The sequence below is a fragment of the Geotrypetes seraphini genome, chromosome 13 (assembly GCF_902459505.1).
Source record: "Geotrypetes seraphini chromosome 13, aGeoSer1.1, whole genome shotgun sequence".
Classification (NCBI taxonomy): Eukaryota; Metazoa; Chordata; class Amphibia; order Gymnophiona; family Dermophiidae; genus Geotrypetes; species Geotrypetes seraphini.
Genome location: NC_047096.1, coordinates 54638622 through 54653770, shown reverse-complemented (window position 1 = coordinate 54653770; position 15149 = coordinate 54638622). Strand labels below are relative to the sequence as shown.

The 15149-nt window shown below is 44.2% G+C and overlaps 1 protein-coding gene across 12 annotated transcripts in view; it reads left to right on the top strand.

Moving 5' to 3' along the window:
- The window catches only part of CDON (cell adhesion associated, oncogene regulated), a 251157-nt gene that overhangs the window by 122002 nt on the left and 114006 nt on the right, over window positions 1-15149 (top strand). For all 12 annotated transcript variants that reach the window (XM_033918171.1, XM_033918170.1, XM_033918164.1 and 9 more), the window contains 4 exons: window positions 1141-1287; window positions 2657-2800; window positions 7088-7375; window positions 13773-14042. In XM_033918171.1, the coding sequence (XP_033774062.1) occupies window positions 1141-1287; window positions 2657-2800; window positions 7088-7375; window positions 13773-14042 (849 nt within the window). The remainder of the gene's footprint in view (window positions 1-1140; window positions 1288-2656; window positions 2801-7087; window positions 7376-13772; window positions 14043-15149) is intronic.

The window sequence follows — 15149 nt, the reverse complement described above, 5'->3', positions numbered from 1 at the left end:
GCACTGTTGTTTAACCGGAGAAAACTGTCTAACTTCACTAGCAAAAATGTGTAATTCTGGTCAGCATTTTAAAAAAAGATGTAGTAGAACTAGAAAAGATACAAAGAAGGGTGGCTAAAATGATTATGGGGGTGGAATGACTCTGAGGAAAGGCTAGAGGTTAGGGATCTTCAGCTTGAAGAAGAGACAGCTGAGGGGAGATATGACAGAGGTGTACAAAATCCTGAAGGAAATGGAAATGATAAAGGTGAATTGATTATTTACTCTATCACAAGTAGAATAAAGGCCACTCCCTGGAGTAACATAGTAGCATATTTAAAAGAAATAGGAAGGGCTGGATTCTGTAACTGACACATAAAAAATATCAGCAGCCTTATTGTATGTCAGTCCCACTTAGGTGCCCATTACAGAACTGTGCTTGCGGTGCCTAACTTAAAAACTGAGATGTCTGTAATAGATGCCTATTATTTAGGCCTTTAAAACCCTGGCCTATAAGTCCTTTAGGAAATCATGCCTAGTGGTGCCTAAGTCTTTCTCTACTCCCATACATACCTACTTTGGTGTTAGGCGCTATGCAAGAGGTGCCTATCTTTTGTAGAATCATACCTAATCCTAATTATTTTTTATTTTTTCAATTATGACCTTTTTAAAAAAAAAAAAAAAATTGAAATTTTCAAATTTATCAATTTACATCAATCAATTGTGAAAATGGGAAATACAAACGTATATATAGACATAAATCCATAAAAGAAAATCCCATCAAGTCCACATTTTCAATTATGAGCTTCTTAAAGTTCATAATTGAAGTCAATTTACTAATTAAATTAGGCGCCTATCTTTAGGTGCCTTTTATAGAATTTCCCCCTCAGTGTGTGGCTAAGCTCTGGAGTGGTAAAAGTAGTTAATGTAGCTGGGTTTTAAAAGTTTTGGATAAATTCTTGGAGGAAAAGTCCATGAACCATTATTAAGGTAGACCCGGGGAAAGCCATTGCTTATCCCCAAGGTTTAGTGGCATGGAATCTTGCTACTTTTTGGAGCTCTGGCAGGCACTTGTGATCTAAACTGTACAGTAACTCTCATGTTCGTATATTTCTGTGGAATTGAAATAAAACAGAATATGACTTTGTCATGACCTTGCAGGGCTTGATGATTTCAAGGCTTCAGAGAGACACATCATTACTGCAGAGGAGGGCAGCTCTGGTTTCATCAGGTGCAAGGTACCGGACAGTAATCCCAAACCACAGGTTCGCTTTAGGGTCCGAGGGAAATGGCTTGAGAATTCCACAGGTGAGACATGTCCAAGGCTTCCTTCTCAGCACGGTTATACTTTCTGCTTCTCTCTCCTGTCACAGATTATACCATCTACTTCTATCTCTTTCCTGGGTGTTATACCTTTTTCTCTCTTTCCTCTCTGTCTGGTTCGGAATATGCCATTCCTCATTTTCTGTTCTCCTTCTTATGTTTTTTTATGCCTCCCCTCCCTCTCTTTCTCAATTTCTAAAGCAGGTAATACACTTCTCCCTCCGTATTCACGGTTTCAGCATTCGCGGTTTCGATTATTCATGGTTTTTAGCTTGCGGTTCTGTTAATCCCCTATCACAGCGAATACGGAGGGAGAAGTGTATAGCCTTCTGTTTTTTCCTAATCTCATTGATGTCTACCTCATGAGGATTATACATTAGATTATGTTGTGCCCCTTATTCAGTACTCTCTCATGTGTAGATTACATCTTTTCCCTCTCTCTTTTCCATTTTATATCTTTTTCTTTCTCTCTGTTCACTTTTGCTACCACCTTTTCTTGCCAGCACTCAGCTTTTATTTCCAGTTATTAAGCAAAACTTGAAATTCTCTAACCTTGTAAGTACGAAAGTTGATTTAACTTGGGCCCCCAAAAGATGTATACTGGGAAAAAACTTATCATACAAAGGTGAATCCAAAGGTGCAAAACAATCCAATCATATTGAAAAGATCACCCAATAGTATCAATAAGAAACCTTTGAGTGCTGTGGTTGACCAAGAGAGGCACATTTAGGGGTGGGACCCCATTTGTAGTCTCTCTAACAAAAAGGTTTTGTGCACTTTTGGTTACATGGTGAGCATTATCGAAGTTAAACTACTTACCTCTTCTTACACATTCCTTCCTTCTTCCCCCTTTGTTATCCCTCTACATAATTGCCTATACACCCCCTCCCAAAACTAATTGATATTACCTCGCTGTATACCTTAAAGCCTCTCTTGTTGTACACCCTCTTGTTCTGAAAAAGTATGACGAAATATAAATAAAGCTATTATTATTATTTGTTGAGTGATCTTTTTAACGTGATTGGATTTAACTTGGGTGTCATTTTTCTTAGAAGTTTTCTTCTTTTTTTTTAAACTCATTTTCTCTTACACTATCAAAGCCAAATTGCTTTTAGAAAGGTAATGTCCATCTGCTTTCCACAATGGATATTATTCCTCCTGTTGCAACAGTTAAAGAGTAAGCATAAAGTAAGCCATACTTAGAAACTGTTGTGGCCCTAGACATGAGATGTCCAACAATAAATAGTTAATATCCTTGTGTCAGAGGAAAGGAATCCTAGTAGGTTTCTGTGGTAGGGAGAATTCATGAGCAGATATTAACTGTGGGGTTGTTTTTTTTTGTTTGCTTCTACAGATAACTACCTAATCCTTCCTTCTGGAAATCTGCAGCTCATAAATGTGTCTCTAGAAGACAAGGGATTGTATAAATGTGCTGCTTACAACCCAGTAACCCATGAGCTGAAAACTGAGGTCATTGGACACAAACTGAGCGTGAGCCGTGAGTATCTGCCATTAGTCTGAAGAGATCTTGAAATGAGGCTGACCATTCTAACTATCCAGGGCCTATGCTAGAGTGTTAGGTGCCCTAGGTGAACTTCAGCTTGACGTACCTTGCTTCCTTTCCATGCTCACACATGCTTTCCACCCTCCAAATCCTATCTTTTCCCTCTTCTAAGACTCAATCTCACTGTCTTAGCTCTCCAGCCAGTCCCCAGATCTACTGATTTCCCCGTCCACAATCCCTGAGTTTTCACTACAATGCAAAGTGCCTAAACCAAAGCAAAATGATTGCCATTCTTTCCTTCAAGGCTCCCTTCTCTCTCTTCCCTCTGTGGCTCAGTAAAAAAGAAGGACCAAATTCTGTTGCTTCTAACCTTACCCTTTATGCTGCAGCTGATGCATCTTCTCTCCCTCCTGCAAGGTCCTGATAAGATGGGATGAGAGAAGAGAAGCATCATATGTAGCATATGTAGTACCAACGAGTTAAGTGTTGGACCTGTTCGTCTGTTGGCTGTGTCATGAAGCGAGGGAAGGGGCAATGCTCACATCACTGTCTGCGAAGTGGTTCTTTATCCTGTGTGGCCATATTGACCAGTGGGCCCACCAGGAAGTGAAGAAAGTAGCAGCCAGATAATGCAACACAAAACCTTCCAAATGCCATCTTTCAAATTATTGCTCTCATAAAACCATCTGGTTGTCTTAATGAATTACCCATCCCTGTAACAATCAGAAACAGAATGCTAATACTAATTTGTGTTCATACAAATTATGAACCACTATGCTTGAGGACATTTTTGCCAAACTGAATAGACAGGAGGGAAGAGTTTCACAAATTTGTGTCATTCATTTTTGTTGGCCAATCCCGTTCTATAGAGCCAGACACTGTGGACCCACTATGGAGAGGGAAGCAGGCAGAACCATGTGATACTTCACCAAATATCTTGAAACTTTTTGAAAAGCAGCCCAACCATCCTATCCCTGCCTGCCTTATCTGAAATCCCAAGGATGAGGATATCAGCAGCTGGGCAGGAAAAAGGAGATGCTGCTCCAAGAGAGCTCCATTTTATCAGGCATGCAGACAGTGAAGGAGTGATTTTTTAAAAGCATTTCAGGCTTTCTGGCTGTGGCTGGCTAGTGGCTGCAGGGTCGTAGTCTGTCTGCTTCTCTGAAAGAGACTGGACAGGCAGGTTTATTTGTGAAGAAGAAGAACAACGTGACTTTGAAAAGGCAGTATATTCTCTGTGCTTATCTGGAGCTGCTGCTAGTGATTGATTCTGACTCAAAACAGCCATTACTGTATCTCAGAAGAAGTGAAAAACCTCTGGCTCCGTAAAAAAGGAATTGAAAGAGAGCACAGACTTATAGGACACAACAGCAAAGACAGCCATTTGTACAGTTCTACTAGTATTTGCAGTGCTCTTCAGATATAAGAAAGATGGTCCCTGCTACAGAGAGCTTCCACTGTATTGTGATTAAAGTGTGATAAGGTGTGGAAATAGTGTTCAAGTATGGGTGACTGGGGCCCACAGAGAGTGGCAGGCATGGCTCTCTTCACCTTGTTGGGGATACTGGATATGGGTGTATGGGTCTTTATCTGCTGTCCTTTACTGTGGTAAAGCCAGAGGAGGGAAAGTGGTTGAGAAAACTAGGAGGGGCATTTTTGATAGGGCATCTAAGTGTGACTTTGAACGCTTCCTGCAAGGCGTCCAGATGTTAGGGTGGTGAAATATCCATTTTTGAAACTGCTAGACATCCAAATTTATTTTTTAAATGACCTATTTGGACGTCTTGCCCATCTGGGCATCCAACCTTAGGACGCCTAACTTTGTTTGCCACTTTTGACCACAAAAACGTCCAAGTTCAAAACGTCCAAATCCAGACCATTTGGATGTGGGAGGGGCCAGCATTGTAATGGACTGGCCACACAGATATACCAACTGACATATCAACAGAGCAGAGGGGCACCTTAGAAGGCACTGCTGTGAAATTCACATAAAGAGCGCCAGATGTATATCTCAACATTTATGCTAAGCCCTCCAAAATCTACTTTACCTACTTGTCTCCCACCCCAATAGCCATTATGTCTGCAGGTGGCACCTATATGGCAGCAGTGTAGGATTTTGGTGGGAATTTTTTGTAGCCTCACACTTTCCATCATAAATGTAGTGGTTAGAGAGGGTTATGAGAAAATAAGTCTTTAAGTATACTAGTATTTTAGTCCGTTACATTAACGGGTGCTAGAATATATGTCTGTCTGTCTTTATTTCTGTCTCTCTCTCCCTCCCGCTGTCTTTCTTTCTGTCTGACTGTCTCCCTGGCCCCCTTTGTCTGTTTGTCTTTCTGTGTCTCTCCCTGCCCCTGTGTTTTTCTTCTTTTCTTTCTGTCTCCCTTCCTCTCGCTGTCTGTCTTTCTATCTATCTGTCTCTCTCCCTGCCTCCTATGCAGCAGCATTTCTCTCCCCCCACCTCCCTGTGCAGCAGCCACAGCAGCATTCCCTCCCCCTCCATTTCCCTGTGCAGCAGCATTTCCCCCACCCTACTTCCCTGTGCAACAGCAGTATTTCGATCCCTCCACTTCCCTGTGCAGCAGCCACAGCAGCAGCATTCCCTCCCCCTCCATTTCCCTCCCCCCAAACCACTTCCCTGTGCAGTAGCAGCGTTTCCCATACCCCCCTTTCCCTTCCCGAGGTCTGGCCGGCTCCCTTAGTCCCTTACTGCCCCCCCCCTCCCTTCCCGTGGTCCTGACATACCTGCCGATTCCAGCAGCATCTGCAGCACTCTACACACGCTGCTTCGGGGCCTTCTACTGCCCTGATTTACTCTGGCACGTCCCTGATGACATCATCAGAGATGCGGCAGAGCAAATCAGGGCAGTAGAAGGCCCCGAAGCAGCGTGTGTAGAGTGCTGCAGACGCTGCTGGAGTCGACAGGTTTGGAGTCGGAAGTCTTCTCCAATGCTGGTGAGGTTCGAAAATAAATTTTGTCAGTCTGGCCGGAGCCGGCAAGCCCGCTGCGAGAGAGAGAGAGAGAGATGTGTGGTAAGCGTACATGCGCACTCTGCTGACAAAGAACTACAGATCAGGTAACACGCCGGTAAGAGTGCGCATGCACGGCTAGGGTTTTATTATATTAGATTGTGCTGTAATGATAATATTTTATGTAAATGCATCATCTTTTGTGCACAATTAAAGTTTTAAAAATGAATAAAGAATCTTAAAAAAAAAAAAAAAAACCCACAGTAAATAAATTCTAACAAATAAGCAAAAATAATAAATAACTTACTTGGACATTGTATGTACCACAAGAAAAGGAAGCTCATAGTAATTTCTGACCCCCCCCCCCACCCCCTAATATTCAGACCATGGGAGATAGCTGGCGATCTATCACAGTCTGCGGCAATACCGGAAATTCAATGCCGGCATTGTATCCAGTGACTGGCATTGAATTTCCAGTCTATTTTTGGTTGGCCAAGACATTGGCAGCTAGTCCAATATTCAACATCTAGCCGCCTAAGTCTTAACAGCCAAAAATCCCACCATTTTAGCCATCTATCTCCTGCTGAATATCACCGGATAGACAGCTGTGTGCTATTTAACTGGCTGCGAGCCATTCCTGGACAACTACGTGGCTCTGAATATCGAGCCCTGAATGTCTAGTTGTGATTGCAGAGATTTAATTTTTCACTAGTGTAGAGTGGGTCATACAGGAAGAAAATGTAGAAAGGAGCAGAGCTCCGTAGATCAAACACAAAACATGAGTGGAGATGGCCAAACAGAGGTTTTATTGAGATTTGATGAATCGCTTATTATATACTAAGCGAATGATAATAATCAGGGAAGAAAAAAACTTATTGTGAGCCCACTAGTAATAGAGAAAGTACCTATATTTATTTAATTCATTTTCTATCCCGTTTTCCCCAAAGAGCTCAGAATGGGTTACAGGTTAAACATACATAATATATGGTTAACAGGTTACGATTTGCACTGGAGTTATCCTAATTTGACATACCAGGAATCTAATACTAATATATGTAGTATACAGTTTACAGAATAAATATATGTAAACCAGATTGGTTGTACAAGAAAGGCTGTGTATCAAATGCATTGTCCTTACCCATTAATATATTTTATTTTCATTGGTTCATTACCACCTTTCATTGACTGTTTCTGTTCTTCATGTTGTCTATGTGGCACTACAACGTTCTACATACCTGTAAGGTCCATGTCTGTGATGCTCTGAGTTATTTGATTTCAACTGAATATGCTCTCCTTCCCTTTTTTTTCTAGGTTCCTTGACTACTCGCTTCCATACTGTACATCTTACTAGCCCTCAGATTCTCTCAGTACCACAGCACAGCCCATTGGTATTGGAGTGCGCTGTCAGCGGGGTGCCCATCCCTCATGTCCGCTGGCTAAGGGACGGTCGGGACATTACCGGCAGAGGCAGGTGGAAGCTCCTGCATACCCACCTCGTCATCGATCGGATTAGGATCTCAGATGTTGGAAATTACTCATGCTTGGTGGTGAATGCATCCGGGGAGCCAAAGCAAGTCAATTACACTGTTGGCGTACTTGGTAAAGATCTGCTTTCACAAGTAGCATATCACTGGGTATCAATGGTGGTAATTTTAATAACAATACACCTGATATTCAGTGCTATTTTGCTGGTCGGGAACAACTCCTGTCCGGCTAAATGGCGCTAAGCTGGCTAACCACCAGTATTCAACATGAGATAGCAGTTTATCTCCTGATGAATATCCCAGTCAGTGGCAAGCCCAGTCACCAGCTATGTCAAGTAACATAGCCAGTCAGTACCAATATTCATTGGCTAACTTGCCAAATTGAGCAGCCAGATTAGACCCATCTAAATTGCAGGTCTATCTTTGGCCACGATGACTTAGCCAGTCAGCTGATGAATGGCTATGCCAAATGTGGTTTAACATAGAGCAGAAATTCAATGCTGATCGCCAGATACAATACCACTGACTGCAGGATGTAGCCGAATATCTTCCTGTGGTCTGGAAATTGGGCCCTTTGTTCCTGGGTGAAAAGTATTTGCATACCTTCTCCATGAATTTTGCTGGATTTTTATTTTATTTTATTTTTTTTGTTCAAAGTGTTTTATTGATTTTATAAGTAGAGAAAAAATACAAAGCCAACAATGTGATCCTAGGAAAAATACAGTATGGGCCTGATTCTCTTTAGGACGCCGATCGCGTGTCAATCACTTATCGGTGTCCTAAAAAGAATCACATCTACATCGCTGAACAGATGCCTTAAATGTAGGCCAGCATTTTGCAGGGGGCAATTCTATAAAGAGTGTTAAAAGTTAGGCACTCAAAATCTAGGTGCTAAGCTATAACAGCAAATATTTGTGCCCGATGCATTATAGAATAAGTCAGCAATTAGGCACTTAAATCAAAGTGCCACCATTTACACCGGCTCTATGGCAGATGTCAATGTGAGCACCTAAATCCATCAGTTAGACACCTAACAGAGTATGTGCTATGTTGGTTGGGGCGATAGTACCCCTCTTCCTCCCCGCCTCTTCCCATTCCCCCATACCTTTAGTTCAAGCTGTTGTTCACGGCAGTTAACAACGTGCTCTTCATGACTCAGTCGACTCTCCTGCCGACGTCACTTCTGGGTGCCACGCATAGAAAGTGAAGTCAGAGTGAGCGCCGACGGGGTCGCGAGAACCGCTGTGAGCAACAACTTCAATTAGAGGTATGGTGGAAGGAAAGGGGGGTGCACGCGGAAGGTGGGATCGTGGAAGGAGTGGGATGGGGGGTACCACCACATCGGACGCCTCTCACCCTCACCACACCACTGGCTTTAGGCACTTCAGAGGCTCCTGAATCACTGATGGAGATCCTAGGTGCAAATGAGCAGGTAGCTGGCACTTCTGTTTGCTTCAGAACAGATGCAAAAGCTGGTGCAGAAATTAAAAAAAAAAAAAAGTGAGTATTCCTATTGTAAAATAGGAACTACATGAATAACCTTTTGGCCATTCCAAACCATATCACTTTGAAATCTCTGTATCCTGGGGCATTTGCATGCAATCTATATACGTAAATAATGTGGCTTCTAAATGACCTCCTTAGTCTAGCATTAGTTACTCCCAGATTAACCAAACTAGGAAAAAAACTATTGCCCCTGAGGGGGATTCTTTACTGCATGATTCCTGTGGAATTTACTCTCCGGTCTGGAATGAATGTGTGTACACAACAATATCAGAGGCCTAGTTTGGTGAGCCAGAGAACCTGAGCCTTGGTTTGAACTGATTCACCTGTCCTTAGGGCACCAAACCTCTGTAGCAGGAACTATGTGTGTGTGCTCAGGAGGCTTATAGAGCGAGCACTTTGTCAGGATTAGCAAATCCAGTCCTTGTTTTACCCTCTGGCATGCATGGACTTAACAGCCCTGACTTTTATTAGGTAAACCGTTGCTGAGAGCTCACCATATGTAGGGTTACCAGTCATCAGGATTTTCCCAGACATGTCCTCCTTCTGAGGACATGTCTGGGGGCCCAGATGGCTTTTCCAAACCTGGGACTTTGGTTTTGAAAAGCCTCCCTCAAAATCGCCGTCGGGTAGGAGGGCCACGTGATGATGTCATGCACACACGCTTGCGCATGATGTCATCATCATCACATCACATGCGCGCATGCCCTCCTGCCCGACCAGAGCAGGCAGCAGGGGGTGGACTGGGGTGGGACTAGGGCAGGATTGGGAGTGGGACTGGGGCATGATGGAGCGGGGTGGAACTAGGCGGGTCTAAGGGGGTCCAGATTTTCCAAACGGAAAGTCTGGTAACCCTAACCATATGCCATGTAGTAAAAGAGGATTACATCATCCTTCTCTGAATAAAAGAGTCAGTATACACCAATATGCAAGTTTCCATGTGTTCTGTCTCTGATAAGCAAATCTCAGGAAAGTGATTTGCAATTTTTTTTCCTGCAGAAAGCATACCAAGAAAAATGTAAACAACTGAAGTGAAGAGGACAGAGGGAAGAAGGCCTCCTTCTGATCAGGGAACAGCCTTTCTTGCCCTGCAGAGTGGCAATTAAGATTTGCTAAAATTTGTATTGTCTTCAACAAAGATTTTATTGTGTGGTAGACTTAAGTGCAAAGTCTGCACTGTAAATTACATTTAGGGATTTTCAAATAGTTTCCCTGTACGTTATTAGCTCTTCCTGTACCTCAGTGTCTCTCCAAATTTTTATAGCCCCAGCATACTAAACGAAGCAAATGTTTTTCACAGCACAGTAAATGGAGCAAAAGCTTTTTGTGGCACATTATAATTGAAATTATAAAATTGCAAAACCAACAAAAATTAAATTTGAGAGTTATTTATTTAAAGTTCTTTAAGTTATATATGGGTAATTGTAACAACAGTGACACTAAAGTAGATAGAATAAAATTGCTAATTAATGCGATGAATGTGCTTGTTTTGCGTGCAAATTAACTCAAAACACAGCTTGATAGCTGACAAGCAAATACGCATTTCATCATCCCCCATCTGCGGTCATTCTCTTATTTTCAATTTAATATCTGTCTGAGCTGAAAATCCAAATTTACAAAGAGAAGAAGATCCAAAGGTCGCCGTACCTCAGGAAAGACATGGCGATGCTTGAGAAGGTCCAGAGAAGAGCTACGAAAATGATAAATGGTATGGAGGACTGTTCATACGCTGACAGGCTGGACAAGCTGGGGCTCTTCTCCCTGGAAAAGAGGAGGCTTAGGGGGGACATGATAGAAACTTTCAAGATCATGAAGGGCATGAGAAGGTAGACAAGGATAGATTCTTCAAACTACGGGGAACCACAGGCACAAGAGGGCACTCGGAGAAACTGGAAGGGGAGAAGTTTAGAACAAATGCCAGGAGGTTCTTCTTCACACAGAGGGTTGTGGACACATGGAACGCGCTCCCGGAGGAAGTGGTCGGGCAGAGTACGCTACGGGGATTCAAGGAGGGATTGGATGGATTCCTGAAGGATAGGGGGATTCAGGGATACAGATAAGGGTAGATAAGAGTATGGAAAGAGTATAGATAAAAACAAGGGGGCTATAGGGCTAAATCAAGATAACATGACAGGTCATGGACCTGATGGGCTGCCGATGGTGCGGACTGCTGGGCATGATGGATCTCTGGTCTGACCCAGCGGAGGCAAATTCTTATGTTCTTATGTTCAAAGCCTTGCCTGCTTTGTTACATAAGAACATAAAAAGTTGCCTCTGCTGGGTCAGACCAGAGGTCCGTCGCGCCCAGCAGTCCGCACCCGCGGCGGCCCATCAGGTCCATGACCTGTCAAGTGGTCCCTGACTTACCCTATAACCTATCACTACCTCACTCTATAACCTATCACTACCTCTATCCGTACCCCTCAATCCCCATATCCTTCAGGAATTGTTGCTCAAGTTATGATAACTACTGCATAAAAAATAAAAATAAAGGTACTTGCTGTTAGTTTTCAAGGACCAATCACATCAAAGAAAGATGATTGTCTGGGTGGTTGTATCCTTACACACACAGACGCTCATAATATTGACAGACACTTGCGTACGTGATGTACATGTGATATATTCTAGCATATACTTATGAAGGGAATTTTTAAAAATAAAGGGCTCCTTTTACTAAGGTGCGCTAGCGTTTTTAGCAAGCGCTGAAGATTAGCGCGCACAAACCCTGCGCTACACAGAAAATACTAACGCAAGCTCTATGGAGGCGTTAGCGTCTAGCGCACGTGGCATTGTAGCGCGCGCTAAAACCCCTAGCACACCTTAGTAAATGGAGCACAAAGTAAAATTCTAGAATCTCTCGGGGCACATCCGAAATCTCTTTGGGACACACCACTGTACCATGGCACACAGTTTGAAAGACACTGCTCTATCTTTTTGCAGGTAAATGTATCTGTGCTATTTCACAGTATACATACTTTTACTCTCAGAAGGGGAGCAATATCAGTCTCTGATATTTTACCAGGTAACTGTTTAGCAAGCTGAGTAAAAATATTTTGAAAATTGTCCAAGGGTTCTGAAGGAACTAAGACAGGAAATAGCGGGCATACAACATGTTTGCAACCTATCCTTGAAAACTGGTGAGGTGCCAGAGGACTGGAAATTGGCAAATGTCACGCCCATCTTCAAGAAGGGATCGAGGGGTGACCCCAGGAACTACAGGCCGGTGAGCCTGACTTCAATTATAGGGAAGATGGTGGAAGCTATGATCAAGGACGGCATTTGCGAGCACATCGAGAGGAATGGCCTGAGAACAAGCCAGCACGGATTCTGTAAGGGAAGGTCGTGCCTAACGAACCTTCTGTACTTCTTTGAGGGAATAAGCAGTCGGGTGGACAATGGGGAGCCCATAGACATCATTTACCTCGACTTTCAAAAGGCTTTTGACAAGGTGCCACATGAAAGGCTACTTAAGAAGCTGTGGAACCATGGGGTGGGAGGGGATGTGCACAGATGGATCAAGCACTGGTTGTCGGGAAGACTGCAGAGGGTTGGAGTAAAGGGTCAATATTCTGACTGGCGGGGAGTCACGAGCGGTGTGCCACAGGGATCGGTGCTGGGGCCTTTACTCTTTAACATATTCATCAATGACCTGGAAAAGGAGGCAAAGTGTGAGGTTATAAAATTCGCTGACGATACCAAACTGTGCGGCAGAGTTAGGACCAGGGAGGAGTGTGAGGACCTACAAAGGGACCTGGACAAGCTGGAAGACTGGGCAAACAAATGGCAAATGCGCTTCAACGTGGACAAATGCAAGGTCATGCATATAGGGAAAAAGAACCCGTTGTTCAGCTACAAATTAGGGGGGGTATTGTTGGGAGGCAGCAGACTCGAGAGAGACTTGGGTGTGCTGGTGGATTCATCACTGAAGCCATCTGCACAGTGCGCAGCAGCCTCGAAAAAAGCCAACAGGATGCTGGGCATCATAAAGAAGGGCATAGCAACCAGAACACAGAAAGTCATCATGCCATTGTATCGAGCGATGGTGCGTTCACATCTGGAATACTGCATTCAGTATTGGTCGCCGCACCTCAAGAAGGACATGGCGGTACTTGAGAGAGTCCAAAGGAGAGCAACGAAAATGGTAAGAGGGCTGGAACACTGCTCATACGCAGTGGATAGGCTGGGGCTCTTCTCTCTGGAGAAAAGGAGGCTCAGGGGAGATATGATAGAGACCTTCAAGATCATGAGGGGCATAGAGAAGGTGGATAGGGACAGATTCTTCAGACTGAAGGGGACAGCAAATACGAGGGGGCATTCTGAGAAACTGAAGGGAGACAGGTTCAAAACAAATGCAAGGAAGTTTTTTTTCACCCAAAGGGTCGTGGACACTTGGAATGCGCTACCGGAGGAAGTGATCAGGCATAATACGGTACAAGGATTCAAACAGGATTGGATGGATTCCTGAGGGATAAAGGGATCGTGGGATACTGAGGGAGGAGCTGGGATGTAACACAAGTATAGGAAGTTAACCAGGTAATGAGTATAAACTAACCTGGTCGTGCATGTGCAAGACCGGAGGGCTAGGACTTCGATAGGAAGGCAGGACTTAAATGGGAAACCAAGGTGGCAAGGGAGCCCCTTCTGATGATTCAGACAAGTCTTGACCTGTTTTGGGCCGCTGCGGGAGCGGACTGCTGGGCAGGATGGACCTGTGGTCTGACCCGGCGGAGGCATTGCTTATGTTCTTATGTCCTCTTTAATATTTTCACATCCAGTGAAAGGAAGTTGGTTGCTAAGTCAGACAGGATTTAATGTGCATATCTTAATTTTTTTTTCAGTTTTTGCTAATTTACAGCATGGATGTTCAACTAGTAACAGCACTCTACAGATGTTTACATGTCGTTGATCCTCATACTTGAGTAGTCTTGCCTTGATATTACTGAGTCTGTTTTTAAAAATATGTATGCCATTCAGGTTTTGAAATTGATTTCATTGAATTCTATCCTCAGAATCCACCTCCATCTCCAGGGGACTGAAGGATGAGACAGTATCTCCAGGGGACAGTGTTCGGTTTACCTGCGAGACCCATGGAAACCCATCTCCTGTCCTCACCTGGTATCATAATGCAGTCCTTGTGGTCCCCTCCCCAAGACATGTCATGTCAGGAAGCAGGCTGAGAATCACTGGGGTCATCTTGGAGGATTCAGGACTATACCAGTGTATTGCTGGGAATATGATGGGATATGCCCAGTCCACAGGAAGACTTCAGGTCATATCAGGTAGGAAGTCTATCACAAGCCAGTTATAGAACAACAAGATCATTACTGGGCCCCAGATCCAGACTTGCCAAGACTCTCACTTTCAGCGGGGGATTCCCACTTTTGTGGGTCATCTGCACTCCTGCTGTGGAGCCAGGATCTCCCACTGAGATGCTTTCTCTTCCAGTCTCACAAAAAGACTAACCCGCAGCAGCAGGAGATGTCATTTTATTAAGGCGTCTCCTGCTGCTGCTGGTGCCATGGGGTGCCAGGGATGGAGCCATGGGCTGGGTGGAGCTGTGGGTGAGCAGGGCAATGCTCTAAATCTCCCACTGGAAAAGCTGGTCCCCTTTGGAAGCTCTGAACTAGAGGTCTGCACAGGAATGGGAATCCCCCCCTAACCCACAGGACTCCCAAGGGGACCCCCCCTCTGGCCCACGGGACTCCCACGGGGACCCCCCTCTAGCCAACGGGACTCCCATGGGGATGGAAGGCTTTGGAAGCAGGGTTCGTCCATATAAGGAAAACAGCAGCGCAAACACCAAAGAAACTGTGGAATTGATGATCCTGTCAGAAGTAATTGCTGCTTTTTATGGGGACGGGCGGGGATGAAGATAATTCCTTGCGGGGATGGGTGGGGACGGAGAGGATCCTGACGGGGACGGATGGGGATGGAGAGGATCCTGATGGGGACGGGTGGGGACGGAGAGGATCCTGGCAGGGACGGGTGGGGATGGATGGGATTTCTGTCCCCGTGCAACTCTCTACTCTGAACTTCACTAATTATACAGCAGTTGCTGACCACGAAAACCTATGAAAGCTTTGAAAAGAAGGGAGCTCATGGTAATGCTACGAGATGTTTTTGAGAATCCTGAATTAACAGGAAAATAGCTCATATTGGAGATGGGTAGTCTGAGAGATGTAATGAGGCAGCAGTTAGGGTCCAGAATACAGGTGAAGGTAATTGAACACCTGGGATTATTTAACAGCCTGCTGGTAAATGAAATAAAAAGCCTAAACTCATTGTAGAGAGGCAGGATGGGCAACAGGATAAATTAGGAGGAATGCAGAGAGGTAGAATGCTTGGGCTTAGCTGTAGGATCTTGATGGAAATAGTGCTGCTACAAA